Here is a 20,078-nt window from a genome sequence, read left to right as displayed (position 1 = left end):
GTCTGGGTGGGCACTGGGCAGTCCTTGGAGCCTGGTGGCCTCAGCAGAAGCCAGATACCTGCTTTCCAGCCAGTGACATCTCTTCTAGTTATTCTCTTGAGTACTTAGGCCTGGACTCTTCACCCCAGCCTCTGCTCGGCTTGCAGTTGTTGGAGCAGGTGGGCTGATGAGTAAGGTGTAACCTCATCTGTAGCCAGCAGAGTCTAGGGGAGCGAGTGCTCAGATACCAAACTCCAGTCATGTGTGTACACAGAAAACTGGCTGGGTATCCAACCTCGGGGATTATAGCTCAGCCAGAAGAAAGACAGCCAGCGCCTACAGGAAAACAGGCTTTGTTTCTTTGTTTCTTGATTGGTTTTTAGTTTCTAAGTACAAGTCCAATAATCCCTCTACAGTAGAGCAATTAATGGTTCTTATAATCTCTCAAAACTGGAAAAACAACCCCAAGAAATTCCAGAGAGCTAACACACACACACACACACACACACACACACACACACACACACAGAGAGAGAGAGAGAGAGAGAGAGAGAGAGAGAGAGAGAGAGAGAGAGAGAGAGAGAGAGGTGAGCAAGCATGCGTGGTGCTGGCTCAGCCAATGTCCTAGTCAGTCCCCTTTTCTGTTTTCTAATTGGACACCTACTGGGACAGACACTCAATGGGCACTGAACACAGCAGGAAACACAATCCTGTCTTGGGGTGACCACATTCTAGTGGAAACCCATATAATTATACCTGGGGAAGATTGTGTGAGAAGAAAGAAATGAAGGAGGCTTGGGATGAGACTCCTCTGTAGAGCATTTACCCGTCATGCACATGGCAAGGCCCTGGGTTCCTTCTGTCACTGGCACAGATAAATAAGTCACTTTCTACAACTTCCTAGTGCACGTTACAAAATCTTTATTCTAAGCATATCTGGGCTCTGGACTGTACAACCATTTCTACCCAAACCTCTTATGAACTTAGATGGTGTTAAAGAGTGGGCAGAGAGATGGAGATGGAGCCAATTTTGAAGTAAAATCTGAACTTGAACTTCGGCAACCTTAATAAATGAATTGTTATTTCCTTATCTTGCCTAAAGTAATGACCAGCTTCCAGCAGGTAAAGTGGGTAATCACCCTCATCAGCTACCTGTGTTCTCAGAGTGTGAGCTGCAGCTGACTGTGTGTGCTGAACCGTTACCATTTTAGCTCATCTGATCTTCTTGCCGTTGGAAGTGTCAACACTGTGCCTGGCTGCTAGTGTTCCTGTACAGAGAGAGACAGGGCTGCGAGTATTTCTGTGCAGAGAGAGACAGGGCTGCAAGTATTTCTGTGCAGAGGGAGACAGGGCTGCTAGTGTACCTGTGCAGAGGGAGATGGGGCTGCTAGTGTCCTGTGCAGAGGGAGACGGGGCTGCTAGTGTCACTATGCAGAGGGAGAAGCAGGTAACAATGGCTGAGTTTAGTTTGTGCTCATTTCAGAGCAAGTGGATTGTTCTGCACACAGCCTGTGAGACCGCCATGCAGGGTCACAAATTTGGAGTGTGTCAAGTTGCATAAGCCATACCTGGGCAAGTGCAGTGCAGAGTCCCATAGGAGAAGAATGAGGCTGGGTTATAGGTTATAATACTCTAGGAAGGAATCCAAGAATGCTGGGAATAGCTCTACTTTATACTTGTTCTGAGTTGAAAAAAATGGCATTTTAATATATTAGGAGAGACTAAATTTTTTAAACATTTTTAAATATATCTGGGCCCAATGCCATTTGGATATTAGGTGGCCCTTGTCCCTTAGGCTGTGGCCATGTCAGGCTCCAACCACACCAGCTAATGTGAACTAGAGGGTGTGCTTTCTAAACACTTGTGTTTCTAGTGACATCCAGCCCCCCACCTGTTTCTCAGCCTAATTTCAGATCTCCCCACCTCTGCTGCCCATGGCAGGAGTGAAGAAGGAATGTTGCTTTCTGCTGCTTAATTCCAGGGTTCCTCCCTGGGCCCTGGAGGAGAGGCCTGGATGTTCTTTTCTCATGCAAGAGCCAGATGGGAACATCTGGGATTCGCTATTGAAGAATGGGTGTGAGTGCACACTGGACTGCTTGGCTTGGATTTTTGCAGAGACAGTAGACTACTTGTGGGATGGGAACTGCCGTAGACAGCTAAACTGGGGAAGGACACATGCCTATTCTGTCAACATGGTCATTGCTTGTGTAGATGAGTAAACACCCAGAGAACAGCCATGGCTGGAGCTGCACCTTCTCTCCTGTCTCCAGTGGGGCTCCTGCTGGCCAAGGAGGTAGAGGACGTTACTTCAGATGGAGAGGGGTCTGTTGTGGCATGTGGTACTTTCTTCACCAAATTGAGGCAGCAGAAGGCTGGAAGAACTTCTTTTCCCCACTCATTTGCAGCCTTTGATGGAGAAGAGCCTGGAACCCAGAGAACAGGGAGAGACATCCCAGTGAGAAACCACAGCCTGCCATCCTTCCTTCACAATGGAATGGAAGGTAAGAAACCAAGCCAGGCACACAGGAGTCCAGCCTACTCATAGGGAGGAGAGACATTTGACATTGGTTAACGTTGATATCACCTAATAAACTAGACTTCTTCAGCCAACCAGTGACTAGAGGCAAGATGGAATAACTGAGAGTAAAGAGTGTGGCTCAAAAATGGCTCCTGTTAGGCATCTACCAGCTCAAGACTTCTAGGAATGTCTACACATGACCAGTCAATCATTGAGCTCAATGTCCAGCTCCTCATGGTCACAAGTAAAGCTTGACTCCTCCAAAATCTCAAGAAGAGATCTGTGTATGTGAGGTGGGTGTGTATCCACATGAGTGCAGGTGTGTGTGTGCAGGCATACTTACATGTATGTGTGGCAGTCAGAGGTCAACCTTGGGTGTCATCACTCATGAACCATATACGTTATTTTTTGTTTGTTTTTCAAGAAATGGTTTCACTGTGTAGCTCTGGCTATCCTGGAACTCGTTCTGTAGACCAGGCTAGTCTTGAACTCACTGAGATCTGCCTGTCCCTGTCTACCAATTTCTGAGACTACAGGTGTGTGCTACCCCACCCTACTTACCTTATTTTTTGAGGCAGGGTTTCTCATTGGCCTTGAGTACACTAATTATCCTAGGCTGGCTGGTCTGAAAGTCCTAGGGATCCTTCTGTCTCCACTTCCCAGCATTAGGATGGCTAATGCCACCATAACTGGGTTACATCTCTCTCTCTCTCTCTCTCTCTCTCTCTCTCTCTCTCTCTCTCGTCTATCTATCTATCTATCTATCTATCTATCTATCTATCTATCTATCTATCTTTGTGTTCATTAATGGTACACATGTATCTAGCTACCTACCTATCTATTGTGTGTATGTGTTCATTAATGGCACACATGTGCCCACAGTGCACATGTGGAGGTCACATGGCAACCTGTTGAAGTTGGTTCTCTCCTTCTATCATCTGGATCTCAGGGATCAAACTCAGGTCATTGGGCTTGACAGAAAAGGCCTTTACCCACTGAGCCATCTCACTGGCCCATGCCTGGACACTTATGTGAGTTCTTGGGCACAAACTCAAGTCCTTATATTGACTGCTCTGTCTCCCCAGCTCAAAAATAGACAAAACAAGCACACAAATGTTAATGAGAGCTCTGCTTTCCATAACAATGGCGTGACTCTGTAAGTCTGAGCCTGTTGCATACAATGGCCAGCAAGAGATGGTTACAAGCTCCCAAGGTATATCCCATTGTACTCCCACTGTATCCCAGGTGATACTGTGCATCTGGAGCCCAGTGGAAATCATTCAGAGGCCACAGTCAGGAGGGCAGAGCAGATGAGGTGGACTGCAGACAATGAGATGTACACAACAAGCCCGTGGGTGCTTGCTGGGCACCTTTCAACTTTTCTGAAGGTTTGAAAATGCTTATTATTCATTCCTGCAGCACTGGGGGATGGGCCTCACTCTGAGTAAAATGTTCACCCACACCTAGCTGGCTGGACAGACAGTAAGCTTTGGGGATCCACCCACCTCTGCCCCCACACCTCCACCAAGAGCTGGGCTTACAAGTGTGCTTACCATGCCTGACTTTTCCTAGAAGTGCTGTGGGTCAAACTCAGGTCTAAGTGCTTCACCAACTAAGCAATCTAAGTAACAGCTAACTAACAACTAACCCTTCGCCTAGCCCACTTTTTCACCTTTTGCCTTTATACTTCTATGCTAACAATACTGTTGGTAAGCTCTTCAGTAATTTGTCAGAATAAATTTTGAAGGGTTTTAGGCAGGGGAAGGGTAGAAGGCAAAAAAGAGTGAAGGGGCTTTATGAGGCTTCTAGTTCATTTCCCCATACCAAGTTCTGAATGAAGACATACTTCTTTGTTTTTTAAGGAAAAAGATTATTTTAACTGTATGTAGATGAGTGTTTGCCTGCGTGCATGTAAGTGCACCATGTGCATGCAGTACCCAGGGAGGCTAGAAGTATCATGAGCCACCATATGGGTGCTGGGGTCTGAACCCAGATCCTCTGCAAGAGCAGCAACTTAAACCTATGCACCAGAAAGGCAGCCTTCTCCAGCTTCAGTGTGTCAAGGATTTTATTAAAATGCAGACTGTCCCATGGGTCTGGAGAGCTTCACAGTATGAGTGGCATGAAACTCAGGGGCTTAGCAGTAGCTATCATGAAGCATTCATTACTGCTTTCTTTGCAGAGTCAGAAATGTGTGATCCCATGGTCACCCAGGACAAGGGTCAGGGCATACACATGCAACAAGACAGGCAACACAAAAGCAAATAGCTTTGCTAGTTTCCTTGACCAGGAGCCTTCAGAAGACCCCAGTAGCCTACTGTTTTGTCAAGGAAGCCTGTACAGTTATGTAGAAATGCTTATGTGGCAGGCTACCTGGGTTCTGTCTTTGAGGGCAGGAGACTATCTTCTCAGGCAGCTCTTGCATAGAAAGGCAGTGGAAGGCGAGAGGGGTACTCATAGGTGTCCAGCTGCTTTGAGGTTCTAGTTTGTGTGGCTCACGTCAGGGAGAAGGGATGCAAAGATCATGCCAGAAAGGTCTTGCTTATGAAACCCTCCCCTTTATAGCACTGTTAGCACACTAAGGAACCACACTTTAGGTGCCACTCCTAAGCCCCATGAGTTTACAACACTCAGGCTTCCAATTGCATTCACAGTGATGCATTCGAACATTCCCAATATATTTACAGTGTTGTTATTGCTAATTATTTAACTGCTGAATGGATAAGGGTGGGCATATTGAGTGATATTTTATGGTAGTAGGTTCTCTGAGAAGATTTTTATAAATGACTTGTTATTTCACATCTGCTGGGTGGGGCCTTGTGATTAGGGAACATTCCAGAAACACCAGGGAATCCTCTACTGTAGTTAACTGCAGCTAACAGTTCATTTACTCTGGTGGCAGAGGACAGGTAAGTGAAGAACCTGCTTTGTGTTGGGAGCCAAGCAGTCCTTTTCTCTCCCATTCCTTTTTGATCTTAGTACAAAGATGTGCTCCATCAATAGACACTAACAAGATAAATTCACCAGAGTCTCAAAAGGTTTGGTCGCCACCTAGTGGATGATCAGGTAACAACCGATAAAATATCTGTCATTCATGCACAATCTAAGCCTGAGGGTTTTTTGTTTTTGTTTTGTTTTTTGTTTTTTGAATCTCCAACTTGGTTAATTTGGCTAATGTCAGAGAACTGTTTCTAACCCACCACCAGGATTGCCGTAGTTTGGCATCCTCAGAGGCACATACTTCACTGTCAGAAGTGAGTTTAAGAAGAGGTGTAAAGGCCTCTGGGAAGGCTTGCAGCAGGCCCTGCCTCTCCCAGGACTTCCCGCAAAGGCCCAGGTAAAGTGTGAGTTCACTGTGCCACAGTTGCTAAAATTCCTTCCCTGGAAGAGACGTGAACCATGTCTACCCATCCTCCCAAAGTCCTAATGATATACCAAGGTAGGCTATCATCAGAGTTCACTCTGGGAACCAATGAGTTCATTGGGCTTCCTCACAGGGCCAGGGTGGTGGCAGGCAATAGTGTTGGCAACCTTAAAGCAGCTACACTGGAAGGTCTTCACCCAGCATGGACTACCCTCCACGGTGGCACAGATGGAGTCTCTTCCTTCATCCTTCCCGACCTGTATCCTCTAGCCCTCCCCACAAGCCAAGTACAATTGGAGCAGAATTGCATCCACGTGGTCAGGATTGTCTGGATACTCCAGTGAGGGTCCCATAACCACTTCACCCTCCCCTTAGGGAAGCCAAGAGTCAACATGTCCAGCTGTGGTGATCCTTTGCTGAATTTAGGAGGATGGAAGCGGGAGGCCAGTCCGGCACACACACAGTGGATCTGCAGCCTGCTCCCCACCTGCCTACCCCTCCCCAGAGGTTCACGCCACGAGTCTCTGAGGCACCGAGCACCACTGGCTGTGCCTCCTCCTGGACAGTGTTGGCATGAAGGTCAGGGGAACAGAATCCCGTCCTCAGCGATTCTTGGGAATAATCAGAGAAAATAAAGACAACTGCAATTAGAAACAACAACAAAAACCCCAGAAATCACACCAAGCCACAAAAACCTAGATATTTGCTCTGTTTAATTAGTCTCAAGGAAGAAAAAGTCCAAGTCCACAAAAACTTACATGAGTTCTGTTTTGCTACATACAAAACCATACACACAGCATCACAACAGCAAATGAACATGCTGGATATGTTCAGGCCACTTCACAGGACCTTCTACATGTACACAATTAAACAATAAATACTGCTGTTTTGAAGACAGTACCACCATAGGTTCAGACTTTACCTAATTGTTCAAGTATACGAATGAATTTAAAAAAAAAAAAGACTGTGTAAGCCATGTAAGAAGCTGATCTTAGGTCTTTCTAGAACATGACCCCAAGAAGACAAACCTTCCTTCTCTGTGAAGACCAGTGATGTCTATTGTCTCCCCCATAGTCCGGCACAGCCAGGAACTCTATAACCTTCTAGACAGTTACAGAGCATCAGCCCTTTGGTCATCTGGGAAACAGCCTCAAGCCACAGCATGAGTGAATACCTAAGTGCTTTGTGGCCCTTCTCCACTCACGGATAAGCCTGAGATACTGTTTCCCTTATGTTCTTCTTGGGTTTGCTGGACCTGAGGGCTATGCAAACATCTCAAAAATAAGAGGTGCTTCCAGAAGTATACTGATTTGTTGCTGTAGCAGGATTCTCTGGTTTGGCCTTGAAATGAATGAGTTCACAGTTCATCGTCCAAAGCTCTCCACTTGCCTGCTTGGGATATGGCCTTAGAGATCATAGCGAAAGCTATGCTTGATTAATGGCTGTCAGTGTAACTGTAACAAACCGCACTGTTCAATAGCACTTCTGTCCTATCCAATAATACTGTCTAACATGGACAATCGACTCAGGCAAAGAGGTAAACAAAGTCACGCCTTCAGACTTGTAGGGCTGTCTAAACACGGAACAGGAATTCTAGTCCCAGATTAGGAGTCAACTTCCACTAAGTGTGCTGAGAACAAACGCACGGGGCACCGTCTCTACCCCCCCTAGTTGTGAGTTTCAGCTCAGACACACACATCCACAGGGAAAAGAAACTGTACTCTCACATGTCAGGGTCTCTAAGAGCACCCTCACAGGCATGTGACAGGAAAGGGAGCCTGTCAGCGCTACTCCAAGGAGCATAGAAGTACATATGTGTACATCATGTCATGCTTCCACTTACTGGCCCTGAAGCTTCCTAAAGATCTGTGTAAAAATCTGGAGAAGGAATAAGAAAGGTGCTGGTTATGGTAAAAATCATCTGTGCCCCAAGAAGTAGGGAAGTGGACTTACAGGGGTGAGACGGGGTGAAGGGGGGCAGTATTCTCCCAAAAGAAAGTGCACACCACAGGCAAGTGTGGACAGTGCATCTGTGCGCTGCCTGCAAAGTATACATATTTTGGCCACAGAGGCAGGTGGATCTCTGTGAGTTTGAGGCCAGCCTGGTCTACAAAGCAAGTTCCAGGACAGTCAGAGCTGTTACAGAGAGAAACTGTCTCTAGCAAAACAAAACAAAAACCAAAACAACCACACACACACAAAAAGGAGACCTGCATGTAAGAAGGTACTTTTTCCAGGAGGACAGTGCAAAAAGAATCAGAAAATAAAGTCCTGGAAAAAAAAGTCTAGAGAAGCTTGTGTGTTGTTTCATATGGCTGACTTCAGGCCTTACATAGAGAGCCTGGCATTTTGACCTTAGCAACTGGTTTTAAGGATAACCTTTCTCACCCTTCTGCTGTTACCTATGGTATCTGTGGTACCTGTGGCATCTGTGATACCTGTGGCTATGTGGAAGTTCCAACTGCAACAAGCTACCCTGGTCCTTTTCCCCAAAGGTTAAAAAAAAAACAAAAAACAAAAAACAAAAAACAAAAAACAAAACCAATAGAATCATGGATGCCCCAAACAAGTCTAATAGCTGTTTTACTGTCTGAGAAGCTGCAGCCAAGGGAAGGTTTGCAGATACACATGAATGGAAAGCTCCCAGGGCAGATAAGACTCAAATGCAGCCGAGGAAGAGGATCCTGTGAGAGCCAGGAAACTACAAGCAGATAAGAACACTTGGGACAGTATCCAGACACACAGAGACACAGAGAGAGGGGGGTGGGAGGGAGAAGAGAGGGGAGGGAGGGAGGGAGGGAGGGAGGGAGAGAGAGAGAGAGAGAGAGAGAATCGCAAATGTGTCTGCTTCCTCCCAGGCATGATTAGAAAACCCTGCTCCTACAAATGGAAATAGACTATGAGTTTTGATGGAGAACTACAGGATATGGGTCCCTAGTCAGTAACTTATCAACTTACACTGGAGATTCCCACATATTGCTCTTGGTTCCCCCAAGGTCTAAGGTGCCAACGCGATTCTTTCTTGCCTCACCACCAGCAGCAACCATGGTTGGGCTTGCTGACCTTCCCTCTGAAAACCTACCAGTGGTTTTTATTTCAGGTAAGAGAGCTCAGAAACGGCTACAGAATGACCCCTGGACTTGAAATGCCTGTGAAGTGCGCCAGATAGACAAGATAGATGCCTTTGCCTCCGGCAAGGAGCTGGCTCAGATAAACGACACTCAGAATAGAAACTCATGTGATCCTAAGCGGAGCGGACCTGAGGCTTGGAGGAGGGTGGGCAGCACATGAGACAAAGACCCAAGGCAGAGACTCTGCTTGAGGGTTTATGCAAAGCCAGGAGGCAGTGAGCGGGCAGGGCCTTTCTTCTGTGAAACTCCAGGGTTTCTCTCACGTAAAGCAACAAACACTGGTTCCCAACCTCCAGAGACAGGACACTCGGGTCAGTTCTACAATGGCTGACCAGCACTGCCGTCCCAATCCTCTGTGCATTGACACATGAGTTAACTCTGACCTATTGGTCCCTCAAGTGCTTAAGACCGGATACCAAGAATAGCTTACCGAGCCTTACTGAGACCTCTGAAAATAAGTGTTGGGGCGCGGGGGGGGGGGGGGGGGACACACAGGACTGGAGAGTCATCTGGCTACTTGAGTCAGTGACCACAAATGGATTCAAATTCACCATCACTTTGGGGCAAGCCCCCCTTGAGACTCTTCACCTCAGTGGTCACTTCAACTTATATGTGCCTTGCTTTGCTCCACCGGTTTTGAGCTTTTTCTCACTGGATGAAGAGGGGAGACCACAGTTATTTGCATTTCCCTTTTTCTTCAGGTCTGAGTGTGCTTGTGTCCGGGAGGTCCTACAGGAGTCCACTGGGTCCAGAAGCACTGGGGACTGCTTGGGAATTCGGATGTTACCATTGGCTTCCATTGCAGGGTTGCCCTCTGCACAGGGTGGAGCACGGAGGTGAAGCTTGGGACTCTTACTTGGTTTCTTCTTCTTTTCCATTCTCAATTCAGGGGCTTGCTTCTGAGAACACAGCCTGGGGCGACCAGGCACATCTACAGATCTAGGTGAAGTCTCAAATGCATAGTAAGAGGGGTGGGCTTCTTCATGGTGAAAACCTTTCTTTCGAGAAGGGCCTGGCTTTGGAATCCCTTCTGGGGATAGTAATGGTTTGGATAGCGCACTGGTGAGGAGCTTACCCGGCCGAGGGCTTTTCAGCACCCCAGAGGCCCCATGGGGCCTTGCCTTGGCAGCTCGGGCCTTCTCACACTGCACAGTTTGGACTTGTAGCCACTCCAGCTGAAGAAGTCTGTCTATGTACTTCCCAAGGAAGCCTGTGGCCCGAGGCAGGGCCTCACTCCTGCACTCTGTGTTTAGAACCACAGCCATGTCCTGGAGGTCCCAGGAGTTGAAAGGGGGTGGAAGAAAGTCAGGGTAGCAGTGTTCAGGTTCTGCCCGGCTCGGGTCTGGGTGAAGATTGAAGGAAACTGGGTCTATTTCTTCTGCTCGAAGGTTGAGGTCGGGAGGCGTAAATGGAGAAGGAGGAATGGGAACTCTTTCTGAGTCTGACAGGTCACTTGCACTGTCCTCGTCAGCGCCCTCCTTAATGATTTTCATGGACCGAAAGTCAAGGAACAGCTTGCTTCCAGAGGCAGCCTGATACCTGGAGCTGAGCACACACTGCTCCTGTCTTCCCTCCGTGGAAATGGGTTCCATGAGTTTATCTGCTGCAGGCTGGGAGATGCCAAGGAGGCTGCTTCCCAGGTGGGATCTACCCTGCTTTTTCCCTGCAGAAGTCTTTGAATATTGTACTTGACTCCAAGATGAGCCGGCACTCACACTGTTGAAAAATAAATAAATGAACAAACAAATAAATAAATAAGTAAAATCACAGTATAATCACTGATGATAAGAGAAAAAGGAGTCTCCTGCTGACACTTTAGCCATTACTAATCTGAGGCCTCCAGGCACTTTATAGAAGCAGGGTTTGCAAACCAGTCTCCCTCTGTGCTCCAGTCAGGGGCCAGTAGCAAACGCACACCCCAAATGTGGACAGACCTATACAACAATGGTGAGCATTTAAAAACTCAACCATTTCCAATGTGTCTTATCCTATAATTTTAGAGCAATTGGGTATACCTTTAAAAAAATCACTTTTAAAAGCTGTCATAAGACTCTTGGTCTGTTCTATTAGTGGTCAACAGTGTTTGAAAATATTCAGAAATGCAACTGGGCTTGGAAGCACATGCCTTTAATCCCCATACTCAGGAGACAAGACAAGCAGAGCTCTGTGAATTCAAGGCCAGCCAGAGCTACCTTACCTCAAAACAAAACAACAACAAAAACCTCTTGGGAAATATTCAGAAATAAACCCTTAAACCTCCTTTTGTAGACATATTTTAGGGGAAGTGTAGATATGATGTCAACTTCAAATTTTGTGGCTAGGATGCAGATTAGTGACTGTTTGTCTGTCATACATGTGCAAAGCCCCAGGTTTAATCCCTGGTACTTAAAACACCTTGAAAATGTTTCACTGTTTTGTTTTTTTTTTTAAATGTGTGGGTATATACATGTTTTCACATGTGTATGGGTTCAATGTGTGCACTTGAAGCCCAAAGTTGATGTCACGAATCATTCTTGATCAACCTTCCACCTAATTATTGAGGCAGGGTCTCTCAATCAAGCCCAGAGCTCATCCATTTGGCTAGTTTTTCTTTAAAATTTATTTTTATTATTCTCAATTATTTGTATAGTGGGTAGGTGGTTATGTGCATGTTATGTGATTGAGGGAGCCTGAGGAGGCCATTGGCATTAGATCCCTCTTAAGCTGGAGTTACAGAAAATTGTGGGCTACCTGATATGGGTGCTGTCAACCAAACTTGGGTTCTCTGCAAGAGTAGTGTGCACTCATAATCACTGAGCCATCTCTCCGGGCACATACGGCTAGTCTTGCCAGCCAGCTTGCTCTGGGGTTCCTGTTTCTACCTTCTAAGGCTGGAATTGCAAGTGAGCTGATACATCAGGCCGGCATTTACACGAGTTCCTAGGAAACTTTTGTCCTCATACTTGCCCAGCAAGTACTGACACCATTAAGCTATCCCCAACCTGGATTTCACTGTTTAATCACCAACTAGTAGAGACTCTGATACAACTAAACTTTTAGTATGTAAGTTTTTCACTGTTCATTCCAACATATACTAGGAGTCAAATGTTTATTAGCATCTTTTCAAGTGGGAAACACTAGGGGAAAGTTGTCTTAAAAAGGGTAGAAGGAATGCCTAATCAGGTAAAAGCATTTGCCCCCAATCCTAATGACCCAAGTTTGATCCCTGAGACCCACATAGTGGAAGGAGACAATCAACTCCTTTAACTTATTTTCTAAACCACATGCACTGTGGTATGCATGCACAGGCACGCATATACATACACACAAAATAGGCAAAATGTAAAAAGCATAGAAGCAAAGTCATGTGGTACCATGATAATTCAACATAAATGGAAAACAGGATGAATGCTGTCTTGGGAACAGCTGGCAAAGAGAAGAGAGGAAACACCTACTTTCGTTTCTAATAGACCAGTGAACTCCTTCTAGAGCACTCTAAACTGAGGCAGAATCTCACGGGAGATGAAATACTTTCTTTCTGGTTTACTTCCCAGCCACACATTATTTAACTAAAGTTAACAGTACTTCCTTATGATAGGAGCCAGCTGTGGGAGAAGATGCAGGTGAAGAAGCGGGTCAGTGTACTTTCTAGGAAGCTGAGAGGTCTGTCTGTGTGGTGTTCTTGAGACTACTCATCAATTATTTGAAAAGGCTTCACACTTACTGAACCAGCACAGACTACGTCAGATCAGTGCAAGCAGGCAATGTGAACAAACGAAGAGATGGCTGTCATTAGGAATTCACAACTGTTAGCATTTTGATTACAGATCAGAGAGTAGGCTTGGCAGTTCAGAGCATGGGCTGTTCTTGCAGAGCAACACCCACAGGGCAGCTCAGGGCCACTTGTAACTCCAGTTCCAGGAGATCCAGTGCCTTCTTCTGGCCTTCCAGGTACCAGGCACAGAGGTACGTGCATGTAAACTACTCATACACATAAAAATAAACAAATCTTAAAAAAAAAATTGTTCACAACCAGCTGCCATCACACATACCAGCCATTAGCAGCTTCCCTCCCTTCTGTGCAGAAGGAAGCCAGCAACTAATCCAGCTAACAATGCCCAAAGACACTGTCTACTCATTTCCGCCCTAGACAACACACAGGTGAAGCTCAGGAGAACTGAAGGATGCTGTGGCATGATGAGATGGGGTCTGGAAACCAGTCACCTGCTTTTCTGACGACAGTCACTCATCCTATTCCTTTTCTTGAACAGGTCACAGGGATGCTCATCATCTGAGGGCAGATGGGTTGTCTAAAATAAATAATACAGATTAGTGATCAGAAAGTACCATGAACTCACATGCCTGTGCAGGAATATGAGCACACTCACATATACACACACAGTGGCACAGCTATCCTCATGGCATGATGTGACTGTTAGTGTCTTGACTCAGAACAGCTGATCATCCACAGGAGACATCTGTAAGGTCAGGCCTATTAGTCTCCCTAGTAGAAAGAAGTCATGGAACACCCTAAAAAGAGAGGGCCTATCAACATTTCTCCACTGAAGGTGCTGGAGAGGGCAAGCTGTCAGAACTGCACTTGAGGGCCCCTCTCCCCATCTCTGGCTCGCCCTTGCCACCAGCATGTCATACCCAACAGCATGTGGTCTCAGGGAGTGGTAGAGGTCAAAGGAGGTGGAAGGCTACCTGGGGTGGGGACTCCAGGGATGCTACTCTTTTGAGTCCTCATGCTGGATTGAGACTATTGGTAACTCATATACCTTTAAGAGACCCCCAATAAATTCATTGGTTCACTGGAATGGACTTGAATGAAACTATTCATTTGGTATATTGACATACTCTCTAGTGGTTTTTTTAAAATAATAATAATTTAAATATTATATAAATAATGCAACAGAACACATGCACACACTTGCACACTTGAAGCATGTAACAAGAGAGTACCAAGACAAATCTAAGCAAGATTTCCTCCCAAAGTTACATCACCTTCTCTGCAGTGCTCAGAACAGTCTTGCTCAATCTGCTGCCTGATGATGACAACTGGGGAGGTGACTTCTTTATTCCTCTTATCTTTGAAAAGGACTTCGAGCCACTGGAACTGGAAACAGCAGAATACTGGCAGTGAGTATGGGCTATAGTTGGGTTGCCTGTCCCTGTGTTTCTGGTCTAAGTGTTTGTACCACACTGAAACCTTGAAGCTCTGACTGTGCAGCGGCTTGGAATTCGGTGCTACGAGATGAGAAGCGGGAGAGGGTATTGTTGTGTGTTTATAGCTTGATAGCATTGGTCATAAATTATATGTGTGTGGTAAGGGAATATGCACATGTAAGTGTGGATGTCATCAGAAGTTAGATGAAAGCATCAGGCCTCCTGGAGCTAGAGTAACAGGTAGTTGTGAACTGCCAGACATGGGTGTTGGGAACACTTACACCCCCCGCCCTGTGTCTATTAAGTATAAGACCACAGTATTATGAGTGTTGTGAATGGATCCTGAAGCCCCACCTACACACATGTATACACACTCACTCCTTGGAAATGATTCCAATTAAATTCATCATTTACTCTACAGCTCCCATGTCCATTCATTCACTCATACAGTAATACAAGACAGTCCAAAGTATACAGACTGTGCATGAGGCCCTCCTTCCACAGAGATAAGACTTTAGTGGGGAAACACCCTCGGAATCCTTCTAACTTCTCTGTCATACTGCCAGCAGACCCCTGGTAAGCTTCCAGCACTATGTGGGTGGCTCACAGGGGCCTGTACCTCCAGTTCCAGGCAGACACCCCCACCTGGGCCTCCTAGAGCATCTGTGTGTATACATATACATGCAAATTTTTTAATGTAAAAAAACCATCAGAGTATTAACTCCCATTACGGGTTATATGCTGTCTCATTATGAAGTGCTGGTCCCCACGCCACAGACAGTCATAATTCCTGTTATTTTGAGGGGCCTGTTGAAAGAGCATGCCTAAGAAACTGAACATTTCTCTGTCATAATACCCCAGCCTCTACCAAATAGAAAAGAGGTGGGCTCTGCGAAGACTTTTCTCAACCACCACAATCAGGTAAGACTTTTAGGTTTGCATCTGAAGATAACAAAAATCCTACCATGGCCTTTTATGGTTAATGGTCCCACAATCAACAAGCTTGATTCCTTGTAGTCGCAGAAAATGTTTGTTGCCTACCCTCTTTCTTTACCTCGTTCTCTGCTATTCTTGGGAAAGAAACCAAGAAGGCATGTCTGACCCAGGCGCCCTTTAAATGTGTGGTGCCATCCTGGCCCCTCATCTACCTGACAAACTCGATACATAACCGAGTTATGTGTGTGTGAAGTTCCTGGGAGAAATAAAAGCCCATGGTGCAATCAGGATGCGGAGGTGGGGAATGGGGGCAGGAGGTGGGAGAGACATGGGGGGGGGGCGGAGGGGGAGGGGCAGAGAACGCATGGTTTCAGCTTGCATATCAGCAAAACTAAAGCTCAAGAAATTCTGGCTACAAAAATGCTCCTCAAGAGCCAGAAGCTGGATTCGGGCAGCTGCACAATCCATCTTGGACATTATTAGCCCCTGTTCCCAGTCTTCCTCTCTGGCTGCAAGCCCGGCAAACGGAAGCAACGTCCCCCACCTCCTCCCTAGGGAACTGGCTGCCTGGCCAATAGGGAGGCACAGCATGGTGGGGAGGTGTGAGCAAGATGCTTCTCTCAGCTGCAAGCTTCTCCAGGTCTGGCCGCTAGTCCAGGTTGCTGGAGAGGTGACCAGAGCTGGCTGGCTGGACGCTCACCCTAGTCCTAGGGCCAGCTCGCCGCCAGGTCAACCCAGGCTGGGCTCTGTCCCACCCCCACCCGGTACTCCTCCAGCCCAAGGCCCCACAGCAAGCACCCAGCGCGTCCTCCGCTGCTGCAGAAACCATCCCTGATGGATGGCTGCAGCGCACGGGCACACGCACCAAGGCAGCCCAGCAGACCTGCTCCGCGGCCTGAGCGCACGTGATGAGGATCCCGGGGGTGGCTGCTGCGCGCTGCGGCTGGGCGGGTGCGGGCGACGGGGCTGGCGCGGGCAGCGGGGTTCCGGCAGGCAGCCTGGGGCGACGCGGGGCGGCGGGGCAAGCTAGCGGGACGCGCCCACGGGCGGCGTCACGAGGGGCGGGGCCCCGCGCCGGGGGCGCGCCGGGAAGTTGCGCCTAAGAGAAGTTGCAGGCAGCTGAGTCTCCGTCTCCGGGCGGCGGGGCTCCCTGGCCTTCCCGTAAACGCCTGTAAGAGCAGGGAGACACAGGCGCCACCCCACAAGGCTCATCTCATCGCCCGGGGAAGCCGGCCTGGAGAGTGCGGTCGGCCCTAAGAGATCGTCTGCCGCTGAGACCCGAGCCAGGCCGCGAGCACACAGCTTCCCTGCAGGGTGCGGCGCCTCAGGACTCTCAGAGGGTGTGCAGCCAGGACTCCCGCCCTGGCCCCCGGCTGGGCCATGTCAAGAGGTCCTGGCTCTGCCCCGATGCCCCCGACCCCGGGTTTACGGAAACCGGCGCCACGGAGCCTCAGCTGCCTCTCAGAGCTGGATCCGCGACCCCGCAGACCCCCGGGCTGCGACCCTCAGCTGCAGCCCATCATCCAGCGGCGCGCGCGCTCGCTGCCCAGCTCCCCAGAGCGCCGTGCCAAGGCTGCGGGAGCTTCTGGCGCTGCGTGCCGAGCCGGCTGCAACCGGCAGCTCCGTGTGCGCTTCGCTGACGCGTTGGGCCTGGAGCTGACGCAGGTCAAGGTGTTTAACGCCGGGGACGACCCATCCGTGCCGTTGCACGTGCTGTCGCGCCTGTCCATCAACTCGGACCTGTGCTGCAGCAGCCAGGAGCTGGAGTTCAAGCTGCAGTGCCTGGTTCCCGACTTCCCACCGCCCATCGAAGCCCCGGGCTTCGGAGATCGCCTGGCACGGCAGCTCGTGTGCCTGGAACGTGTCACCTGTTCGGACCTGGGCATCAGCGGCACAGTGCGCGTGTGCAACGTGGCCTTCGAGAAGCAGGTGGCAGTACGCTACACCTTCTCTGGCTGGCGCAGTGAGCATGAGGCAGTGGCTCGCTGGAGAGGGCCTGCAGGTACCGAGGGGACCGAGGACATCTTCGCCTTCGGCTTTCCCGTGCCACCCTTCCTCCTGGAGCTCGGCTCCCACGTGCTCTTCGCACTGCGCTACCGTGTGGCTGGTGCTGAGTACTGGGACAACAACGATGGTCGTGACTATAGCCTTACTTGTCGTAGTCATGCCCTGCACATGCCTCGCGGAGAGTGTGAAGAGAGCTGGATCCACTTCATCTGAGCTGCTGGCTGTGAACTGGGAGCGTCCATCTCAGCAGCCCCTTCCCCACGGGGGCTGATCTCTGAGTGGCCATCTCCCACTCCACTCTTCCTTCCCAGTAGTCTGGTCTCATTTCTTGCTGTGAAGCCCTGCAGCAGTGGCCTGGCGTGTCTTCTAGTGAATTGTCTGGAGAGCCTGGTGGCCAGAGGAACAGGAGTCTGTGTAGTGTATTTGGGGGGAAGGGTGTGGGAGGGCAGATGCATGGGATTGTGGTCCTTAATTTCAGGAGGACCCAGGTCAGTGTTTTGCAAGAATGGCCTTTTGCATGTCTCCTCAATGTGTCTAAACACAAGTAGGCATTATTTATTATTGTGAAGTTAGCCTTCCACCCATAGTGGATGCCTTTTCAGGAATACTCTAGATTTAGTAAGCTTAAAGAAGGCCTGTTGTCTGTTTGCACCCACACAGTGTGGCCTACATTATGGTCCCTCGAGGCATATCTACCCTGGGACGGTAAAAACCTGAGACCATGTTTGCTTGCCAATGTTTGTAGCCTCCCAAACACTAGAAACTATTAATAGTCAAGAAACTTACAGCTCATCTGTCATCACACAACCATTTCTGGGCTTCGAGGCTGCCCTGGTTAGGCGATGCCTCCCACATCAACAGCTGGGAAGGAGTGGACTGAAAAGCTTGCAACCATGCACCATGGCCCAAACAGTGCTTTCTCGGGGACTACCGTTCATGTATTTGTGTTCTGGTCTGGCACTGGGTCTGCTCCTTAACAGGCCATTTTCTGTTTAGGTTTGAAACTACCTAAACCTTTGAAAAGATCTTGCCTTAAGTTATTTCCGTTTTCAAATGGCCACAGGGATTCAGGCAGGAGTGCCCTTCCCAGTGACCTTTTCCACGAAAGAGATGACTTTTTATTTCTAAGTATGGGAAGATTCCAGTCTTCCTATTTTGGAAGTCAACTTTCAAATGAACCTGGGTGGTGTTTTCAGAAATAGCCAGGGCATTGGAGGCAAACAATTCACAGGTTTTTATACACCTAGTGGGTTTTTATTGTACAGTTATGCTAGGTTTCACAGCTACCCGCCACTTTATTCTTTGTGCCTTCAGTTAGGAAAGTTGCTAACATTTTTACGGGCTTATTTCCCAGTTTTAAAATGTTAAATGCTTTTAAAAACAAAACAACCAAAACCTCCGACTTTGTCCAGACCACTCACTGTTCTTGCAGGATGTCCCTGCTGCTTAGAACCCCCTGTGGAGGGGCTGGCAAATCTTTTTGGTGCTGAGCTGTGGCCTCTCTGTCAGCGGGTGCTAGAACTGAGGCAAAACAAACTGAGGTGGGCAAGAACTCCCAGGTGTGACTTTTGCTTTTGAGACAGTGGAAGTCCTGTGATGGACTTGGTGACATCTGCCACCGCTGAGTGTTTGAGTATTGATGTTTGTTAAATCAGCATGGAAAAGATGCATTTTACCCTTTAACCTGTTTGGTTTTGATACTTGAAACTTCTGCCTTTTAAAATTCCAAGAACAGTGTTGGCTTTCTCTGGTACCTTCTGGACTAAGACAAGTTTTGATTTAAAATTCCACAGTGAAACGACACAGCCTTTGGCTGTTAGGACTCTGCACTACATTGACATTCAAGAGTGAGAGGAGCCCAGAGGCATTTCCTGCTGCTTAATGAACTGTCCAATTAGGTCAGCAAACCCCAGGGGTCATGGCTGCTCTGTCCTTGGCCCCTGTCCAGAATGCAAGATAATGGTCCAGACTCTTCAGGTAAAAGTTAGCCCAGTCTGGGGGATTATTGCTTCAAAGCCTGGAGAGAATTTTACAGTCCATGGGAAAGCCAATCACTTGTCCAAAGGGTCGAATTACAGAAAAGTAAATAATATATCATCCAAACTGAGAGAACCCTAAGGTGCCTTTTAAGACATACCAACAATTTGAAATCTAAAGCTTAAAGACAGTTCTGCTTGATTAAAAAATAAATAAATAAAAGCTGTAAGACATTTCAGGGTGAACTTTCTGACCCTAAGACACACTTAAGACTGTTGAGATGTTAAAATTGTGTGGATTGTGCACTGTGTTGGGTTGGTCCCCCAAATGTATTTTACTGCCTGTCACTTAAAATTATTTTACTCAAGTCTAAATATTAAAGTACATGTGTAAAAATGTCCCTTTGTTAAGTTGGTGTGTGTCTTGTAGAAGACAAAGTTTTGGAACATCTTGGTGTTTAAATCATTTCACACAAAGTCTCATCCTTCCCCAGACATGGGTGAGTGCTGGGCCTTTTTGGAAGGGACTTTTGCATCCATAGCAGAGTTGTATGTGTGTTGCTAAAATACCTTCTCTGAGGAGACTTAAAGTCCACCACCCCTCCTCCTATCCCAATAAAAAGGCAAAGTACAGTTTTGCCAGAGTTCACTCATTGGGCTTATTTTGGAGCAATGGGTAAGGAGCTATGGCAGGGCTGGGGTGGCCTTAAAAAAGTCATACGGGGCGATCCGCACTCAGCAGTGATGAAGACGTCCCCAAGTCTGTGCAGATCGATTCCCTCCCGTAATCCTTCCCCACCCTCATCCTCTAGCCTAAGTGGTTCTCAGTCTTCCTAACGCTGTGACCCTTGAATACAGTTCCTCACGTTGTGGTGACCCCAACCAAAAATTATCTCATTGCTACTTCATAACTAATTTTGATACTGTTATGAGTCAATGTAAATATCTGATATTCAGGATATCCGATATGTGGAGGCCACGGCTCACAGGTCAAGACCTGCTGCTCTGTCCCTTCCCAG

At 47.9% G+C, this 20,078-nt stretch overlaps 2 protein-coding genes across 3 annotated transcripts; one reads left to right on the top strand and one right to left on the bottom strand.

Annotated features, from left to right (window-relative positions):
• Positions 1-8,647: 8,647 nt before the first annotated feature.
• Fam217b (family with sequence similarity 217 member B) lies at positions 8,648-16,913 on the bottom strand. 2 transcript variants are annotated; one of them, XM_036185761.1, is made up of 4 exons: positions 15,942-16,913; positions 13,979-14,090; positions 13,196-13,281; positions 8,648-10,708 (listed from the first exon to the last, which is right to left on the bottom strand). In XM_036185761.1, the coding sequence occupies exons 3-4, from the start codon at positions 13,219-13,221 to the stop codon at positions 9,589-9,591; spliced, it is 1,146 nt and encodes a 381-aa protein (XP_036041654.1). In that variant the 5' UTR covers positions 13,222-13,281; positions 13,979-14,090; positions 15,942-16,913; the 3' UTR covers positions 8,648-9,588. The 2 variants fall into 2 exon arrangements, with proteins under 2 accessions (XP_036041654.1, XP_036041655.1); XM_036185762.1 differs by having other exon boundaries at positions 15,960-16,913.
• Ppp1r3d (protein phosphatase 1 regulatory subunit 3D) lies at positions 16,118-19,428 on the top strand. The gene has a single exon (XM_036185763.1). The coding sequence runs from the start codon at positions 16,457-16,459 to the stop codon at positions 17,294-17,296; it is 840 nt and encodes a 279-aa protein (XP_036041656.1). The 5' UTR covers positions 16,118-16,456; the 3' UTR covers positions 17,297-19,428.
• Positions 19,429-20,078: the final 650 nt, after the last annotated feature.

Source organism: Onychomys torridus, chromosome 4 (assembly GCF_903995425.1).
Source record: "Onychomys torridus chromosome 4, mOncTor1.1, whole genome shotgun sequence".
NCBI lineage: Eukaryota > Metazoa > Chordata > Mammalia > Rodentia > Cricetidae > Onychomys > Onychomys torridus.
This window is presented reverse-complemented; position numbering and strand designations above follow the sequence as displayed.